Genomic DNA, 8068 nt, shown 5'->3' on the forward strand with positions numbered 1-8068 from the left:
AAGTTGATCTGCTTTTGCCAGCATTTGCAACTCTGCTACTCCAACAGCCATGCTGGTAAAGCTGCACCACGAAATTATTTTAGTACTTTAGTGGTTAAAACTCTTGCACTCCATCTCCCCAGCCTGCTGTCTAACAATTTTTGTTTCCAACATTTTTGGACTTTTAGCAAACTACCTGAAATGAAAGAGCACTGTGGCTACACATGTACAGGTGCAATAACAGTACCATTCTCTTCCTTGACCTCCCTCAGAAACATCCTCAGAAAAAATGAATTATCTGTTCCCAAAATACATGCAATTCTGTCATTTCATGCTATGATTTGACTACTCCGATTAGAAAACCAGAATATGGCTCAGTGTTGTACCTGCAGTTTAAAAGACAGAGAGGGAATTTCGTGCATGACACAATTTGCAATTGATACCCGTGAGCTCCAGCACTACAAATAAAGGATTCAAATGCATTCCAGTTCCTACAGTCACCAGGCAAGTTGTCCACTTTCTCCAAGTAACTCTCTCCAATCAGCTGCCTCCCACTGATTTCCATTCCCAAGTTCAACACTGTCTGCAGAACAAGTTACCTACTGGGCAAGCCCTAAGCCTTGCAAATTTATAGGTTCTAGTTTTATCTCATCTTAACCATTAAATGGATTCAAACCACTTAACAGAACAGTTAGGATAAATAAGTAGAGGTGGTAAGAACTTAAGGAGAGACATTTTATTCCTGTTTTTTTGTGGGATGCTGTCCCGGTTTCAGCTGGGATAGAGTTAATTTTCTTCTCAGTAGCTGATACAGTGTGTTTTGGATTTAGTGTGAGAATAATGTTGATAACACACTGATGTTTTAGTTGTTGCTAAGTAGCACTTATCCTAAGTCAAGCAAGCAGGTGTACAAGAAGCTGGGAGGGAGCAGAGCCAGGACAGCTGACCCAGACTAGCCAAAGGGGTATTCCATACCATAGAACATCATGCCCAGTATATAAAAAGGGGGGAATTGGCCGGAAGGGCCAGATCGCTGCTCAGGCATCAGTCAGTGGGTGGTGAGCAACTGCATTGTGCATCGCTTGACTTTTCTTGAACTTCTCTCTTTTTTTGTTATATTTCTTTTAATTACTATTATTATTATTATATTTTTTTAATTATTATTATTATTATTATATTTTATTTTACTTTAGCTATTAAACTGCTCTTAACTTACGAGTTTTACCTTTTTTTTCCCCGATCCTCCTCCCCATCCCACTGGGAGGGGGGAGGGGGGAGCGGCTGCCTGGTGCTCAGTTGCTGGCTGGGGTTAAACCACAACAGATGCATCTTTAAATAGAGTTTCCCAGCCTGCATGCTAGGGGGAAGCAGAGGCAGACTACCTGAGATGGCTATTACAGAAGAGAGAGAGCACTGTGCTTGTGGGCGACTGCTGCCTCCCTGCTCTCCCCAAAACACTTTTCTCTGGATCTTAATTGACCTAAGATGGAAGCCACAGAGGCTGAAATGACATTTGCTTTTTGCAAACAAGAAGATCTAACGCTGTGCCTACAAGCCTGGAAAATGTTGCTCCTGCAAAGTTGTATGTATTCCTTCCCCTTGACACCTTTCACATGCTCCCACTGAACTAGGCAAAACTTCCTTTAATAAAAGAAGCCAGATAAATTTCTAAAACATTTGAAGAGGGGAAGGAAACCATTTTAGGATCTCTTGTGCAAACTGGCATCCAAGTTCATTTTTTTTTTCAGCATGCTACCGATTAAGGGGTTCCTAGACTTTTTGTTGTTGTGACTAACATTTTTATGAGTGTTCTGGGACAACACCAGAGTTTTAAAATGTAGTGGGAAGTCTATGTGAATCTCTCTCATGCTGTTCCCTATCATTCTTCTCAGTACATCAAATGTACAATGACAAAAAAAAAAGAAAAGAAAAATCAGTTTGATCTTTCTTTGCCTTCTTTTCAGTAACTGGCCAATTTTAGAGCATAACAAGCAGCACTCTTGCTGACGATGTCAAGTTCATTTCAACTTTAAAAATATGTCAGAGTTTTTTAATATGTATGTATACACACATATCCACACGTATATACTGTTACATGCAATGTCACTACGCAAATTACCCTCTAGTCTGAACAGTCCCGCATCACAGCTTGCTTTATCATCACCTTGACATCACCTGTACAGATCGGCACATAAAAATCATTCAGTCGCCTGAAAACTGCACCACCATGTCATATCGTACCATCATTTTTAAACAGCCACCTCCAGTGAAATCAACAACAAGCACCCAAAAAATAATAATCCAAGCATGGCATGGTTCACTGCCTCCACAGGCTTGCCTTTATGTCACAGAGTTATCCAACTTATTCTATCTATAGAAAATGTGAATAGTAATAATTCAAAGCATCAAAATATACAGGGATGTACTGGATTCTGAAGTACTCTTTAAAACACATAATTTTAACAGCATTTTACTACCTGCTAATGTAGCAATGCAGATATTTCCCCTCCAAAGTTTTCATCATTACTTGTTAATTTGCGGATAAAAGTCAAAGAGCACCCAAGGATGCTGGAATCTACCTTTTCCTTCCAAGGCAGAACAAGGACCTCAGTCCTGCTGAGGGGGACTAATATATTATATAGGATATATATTATTGAATATACATGTTTTTGAAAATACTGTGTATGCTTTAAAAAATATTCTCTGTAACACATCGTTTATATCCTGAAGAGATGATCATTTGGATTCATCAAATATCATTCCGATGAATCACTGTCACTGAAAGGAGAAATAAAAGCAATTCCCACTATTTACCAGGAGTTCAAAGATTTGGCTTTAAGAAACAAGTGAAAACTTCCAACTAATATCTGAACTCTGTCGCCTACAAAAACTCTGAAGTATTTTCTTTTTATCTGCCATCACTTACCAAACACTGATACCTGTGCTCACCCCCTCAAAAAAACTTCAGCTTTCTAGAAGCTCCTACAATTCTTACTTCATCTGGGTCAACACTCAAGAGTTCAGAAAGCAAGGGTAACTTCTCGGAAGCGCTTGGGCCAGGCAGCTAGCTCACCAAAGTCAATTTGCTGATAACACGCAATCCAGGAGCATCAATCAAAAACCAGAGAAAGCTGTTCTCTCTAAGCATTTTTTTTTCCCAGCACCCCATTTGAAAATAATAATATTTTGCTTAAAAGAAAACTAATGAATTGTGTGTGAAGTAAAACAATTGGAAGCAGAATAATTAAAAATTGTTATCAAGTGATGTAAACCGCAACTTTGTGGTTCAAGTCTTTACAAACCAAAGAAAGCAATTAGCAAAAGATTGTTCTGATGCCTTACTTCAGAGAGACAAATCACATTTTGCATGTTTCGAGTTCATATGAGTAACAGAAAAAAGACAGGTTCATGCCAAGGCTCAAGCTTTCAAAAACAAAACACAAAAAGCCCACTTCCCACCACCGGTGCTAAAAGCTCCCTCTCCTCCATTTTATTATTTGTTTTTTCAGCATTGTACTACTACGATACAGGAAAATATCACATTGCAGTAATCTCAGTTAAAAAAAACGCAACAACAGATCCAACTCTCCCTTTCTTATTACAGAACACAGTGCTTTATTTGCAAGGAAGTTTCACATTACTGTGAGTTATCGTTTTAAGCTCTAGGTTCACATCAGACTGAACACAAGATTTTATCATGAAAATAACATGATGGTGGATCAACTTTGAAGTCATAAAGCATATAATCAGCTTTTCAATCTCCAAAGTCTTTCATTTTGTACATGTTAAATTTCCTGTCTTCAGCAGACACTCAAGACATGTCATTCTTGAGCTTTAAATGGATACATCTGGGCTTACCTGCACAAGATTACACTCATCAGTGCTACAGATCTGATCCTAAAAAATTCTTATAAGGAATTGTGTTTTCTCAGTTATGTGGTATGTGCCATTGCCCTCCACACACCTCGTCAGGGCTCTCCAACCTTGTTACTTTCTACTCTTAGAAACAGAAAAGCAAATTATACCGCGATAAGAAACTACGGCAATCTAGCATTTTAAAATCACACACACACGGATTCTGAACCAAAAGAACAACTCTGTTATTTCCACCCTTTTGGCACTGCCAGACACATTTACTGCCCAGACAGGGGCAGGAGACACAAGGCATCACTCCGCGCACTGAGTCCTCGTGGCAGCTTTTCAGCTGCGGATGTAACCTCACCGTAAGTCATACAAAACCCCATCACTCTGATATATGAACTCTAAAAAGCCTTTTTCCAGAAGCCCATGAAACACTTCCTTGATGCTTTGGAGAAGAGGCAAGCATTGGCTCAGGGATAACTCAGGTGCAGACGCAAGAAAAGTGGAGAAGTGAAGCAGGCTGAACTAGGTTTCACCCTAGTGAGGACTCTGCTAACAGCTTGTAAAGGGGAAAAGAATAACACCTACACACACAGTAAATTAAGGTAAGTGGAAAGCTGTTTGTCCGTTCACCGATTCCTCTCTCAAATCCAACTGAACAAGATCACTAGGTCCAAAACCAAAAGCTCCACGGTGGGATTTCTTTTTCATACTCAAGACGGGAAGTCCCTCCTTCAGGTTTTATATTTCGATTAATCTTCAGATGAATAAGATTTACGACCACAAGCGATTCATGACAACATCGGTTCTCATCTGTGGAGTATTACTGCAATGCGAAAGTACCTCTGCATTACTAAATATCAGGAATCAGGACAGCAAAACAATTTTATCTGAACTTGTTTTGATACAGAAGGAGTTTGGCAAGAACCAGATTGAGCATCTGACAGAACAATACCTCCACTATTCTAATACCACAGCTAGATGTTAAGTTATTAGAGTAATATAAAAAAATTCCACCTGAACACAATTTATTTTCTAGAATCTTTCCCTCTCCCCTCGTGTCTTTCCAGCAAATTCATCCTTATCCATAATCCAACCATCTTTCATAAGTTTAAAGAAAATATGGACAGGGTCCAACAGGTTTCAAACAGCGGGTGCCCTATGCCCGACCCTGGCATTGAAAGACCCGCCTGGTACCACCACCCCCTGGCCTTGAGGGCAACCCGCCGCCTGCCCCATCCACCACCACCCAGCTCCTCCGCACGCAGCGTTCCCGCACACCGGCCCCCAAGGCACCGACACCCGGTCACACAGGGACGGCCTCAAAGCAGGCGGGGGCCCCTCACCTGCTGCCATGGGCCTGGGGAACTGTGCCCTCCCCAGCCCCAGCGGCGGCCACCAAGTGCAGGGCTGGGCACCTGCAGGGTGGCCACTGGCTTCGGAAAGTGTGGAAAGCGAGTGCAGGTGCTGGCGGCAGGTTGGAAAGCAGTCTCCATCTCACCCTGCGTACAACGCCGCTAACAGCACCCACCACACCGCCTCAAGCAAAGCGATGGGGAAAAAGGTGCATTTTCACTCGCAGCCCGTGAAAGCAAGAGGGGCTGCGCACCGCGAGGCACCAGGGAGCGACCTGGGTCCTGCACGCCTCTGGCGGGGCTGAGGACGGGGTCCGCGTCCTCCTTCCCGGAGGAGAAGTCGGAGGCCGTGGAGGGCACCTGGAGCAAGAGCGTGGGGCACCTCCCGGGCAGGGTGGAGGGGACATGCTGAAATCGAGAGGCGTTGGCCAGACCACCACGAGGCTTGTCAAGGGCAAAGCCCTGGGAAGGCTGCGTGTTTCGGGGGGGGCCGCTGGGCAGCCCTGTCCTGGGAGGCCGGCGAGGCCGCACGGAGAGCTGCACCCCCGCGGGTGGGAGACGGCCCCCGCAGCCCCGCGTTGCGCGCACGCCTCCGCGCCGCTCCGCGCGGCCGGGAAGGGGCTGGCGGCGGCCGTGACCGGCCCGGGAGCCCCGCGGCGGCCGCCCAAGGTACGGCCGGCAGCGCTCCGCCGCCCGCGGAGGATGCACGGCGCGGGGCTGACCGCCGAGGGGTTTCTCTCCGCGCCGTGCGGGAGGTGGGCACCATCGCCGACCCCCGCTTTCCCTCCTCCCGCCCCGCAGCCCCCCCACTGCCCCGGCAGGCACCAGCCCCAGCCGCGGCCGCCCGGCCGAGCCGCCCTCCGCAACCGCGGCTTTCGAGGCAAGTCTTTCGTTCTACCGATCTAACGAGTAATCGTTGCTTACTCAGAGTTTTATTTTCAAATTGTGCGGAGGGCATGGATTAATATTAACATATTCACCCATGGCTGGACACCGCAGTTCTCCATCCAAAAATAATTCGTTTCTTGGATGGCCGCCTGCGAAGTAACGCGATTTAATAAACTGAAATTTCTCTCTCTCAAAATGAGAGAAATCTCCCTCCTGAAAACCTCCGTAAATTAGGTAATTGCTCCTTCTGAAATACGCTCACTCCCCGCTTACAAAGTACCCCCAAAACCCTAACAAGGCAGATGAACCAGAATGCCTGGAGGGCGAGCACTGAATCCTCCTCTCTCTCTCACGCCCTCCCCGAGGATGCGGGGCGACGCGGGGCACAGGAGCCAGCGGCAGTTTTTCCGAGCGAAGAGCCCCGGAGCCCCGCGGAGCTCGGCACGCCGCTGCGCGCCGCGCAGCCGGTGCTGGGGAAGCGAGCAAAGCCCCGCCACACGTGCGAGCCCCGCACCCCCGGGCGGACAGCAACAATAAAATGACTATTAATAACAAACAACAGCAACAAATATATAAGAAACAAGGGGTGAGCTACGAAGTTTAAAGTTTCTTGGGGAAATAGCGGAATGTGGGAGCAGCCGCGAGGAAGGAGAGCGCAGCATCCCCCAAGCCGCCGGCCCGGCGGGCAGCGAGGACGGTCCCGCGGCCCCGGGACGCGCACCCGCCCGGCGACCCACCGACGGACGGAGGGACGTACCGGCAGTCAGGCACACGGGCAGGAGTAGCCGGAAGGTGAGCCCGCACACCACCTCGGTGGCCATCGCGGCGGGGCGGGGGTCGCGGCCGGCCGGCCGGAGAGCCGTCCCTCTCTGCGCGCCACCGCCGCTCCTAGGTCCGCCCGTGCGCGGAGCAGCCGCGGCGGCGGAGCATTGCCCGTCCCCTGCTCGCCTCGCCTCAGCCGCGCCGCCTCACGCCTCCCGCCGCATCCCGGCGGCAGCCCATGCAACCAGCGCCGCGCGCGCCGCGCCGCACCCCCGGCCCGGGGCACGCACACGCCCGCCCCCTCGGGGCTCCCCCACCGCCCTCCCGCCCTCCTTCCCTCCGCCGGCAGCGCGGCAGCTTGGCAGGGCGGAGCGGCCCCCCCCCCCCCCCCCCCGGCCCCCCGCCCGCCGCCCCGACGGCGCGGGCCCAGCCGGCGGCACCCCACGGCGCGCCCCGCGCCGCGCAAGGAAACTTCCCCCCGCGCCCCGCCCCGACGGGCCGGGCCGGGCCGCGCCGCGAGGGGGGCGGGCGCGCGCTGCCTGCCCCTGCCCCTGCCCCTGCCCGTACTCCTGCCCCCGCCCCGCCGCCCGGCAGCGGCCGCTGCCTGCGCGCCCCCTCCGCGCCGCGGGGACCGTGGTGCCGCCGCGCTGCCACCCGCCCGCTGGCTCCGGTTCTGCACTTAAAGCTTCACCGTTTCTCCTTAACTCTTCTTTTCGTGGTGATTTGGGGGGGGGGGGGGGTTACTGGAGTTTTTTTTTTTCTCGATTTCTTTTTTTTTATTTTTCGCTTAAATTTTTGTTGTTTTGTTTTCTTCTGGGGGGGGGGGGGGGGGGAGCAGTTTGCTCTAATTTGTTCATTTCCCGGCCCAGGTTTCAGCAGCGCGTTTAGGTCCACAAGAAAATTGTCGCCTGGAAAAAAAATAGATCTGCGGTCGCTGGAATGTATTTGACTTTTCTGGAAAGCTTTTTACCCTTTAAAATACGGTGCTGGTTAGAAAGTGCTGTGGGTTTAAAGGGGCGGTTTCAAGGCTCAGCTGGTGTGTCCCTGCGTGCGCTAAATAAACCTAATAGTTGGGGTTGAAATAGTGATGCTGTAAAATAGAGTTATTAATGTTGTTAGTAATACAAGTCCATTTAATCTTCGGCAATATATTGCGATCCCTCCCACTTAAACGAGGCACGCTTAGACAGAACATCCTCTTCTGGGGGCAGTGCTGGAGATAA

The 8068-nt window shown here is 49.4% G+C and overlaps 1 protein-coding gene across 1 annotated transcript in view; it reads right to left on the minus strand.

The window, feature by feature from the left end:
- Positions 1-6904, minus strand: part of PIEZO2 (piezo type mechanosensitive ion channel component 2) — a 318116-nt gene extending 311212 nt beyond the window's left edge. The window contains exon 1 of the mRNA XM_050891534.1: positions 6841-6904. Coding sequence (XP_050747491.1) covers positions 6841-6904 — 64 coding nt within the window. The remainder of the gene's footprint in view (positions 1-6840) is intronic.
- Positions 6905-8068: the final 1164 nt, after the last annotated feature.

Source organism: Gymnogyps californianus, chromosome 2, assembly GCF_018139145.2.
Source record: "Gymnogyps californianus isolate 813 chromosome 2, ASM1813914v2, whole genome shotgun sequence".
Taxonomy (NCBI): domain Eukaryota; kingdom Metazoa; phylum Chordata; class Aves; order Accipitriformes; family Cathartidae; genus Gymnogyps; species Gymnogyps californianus.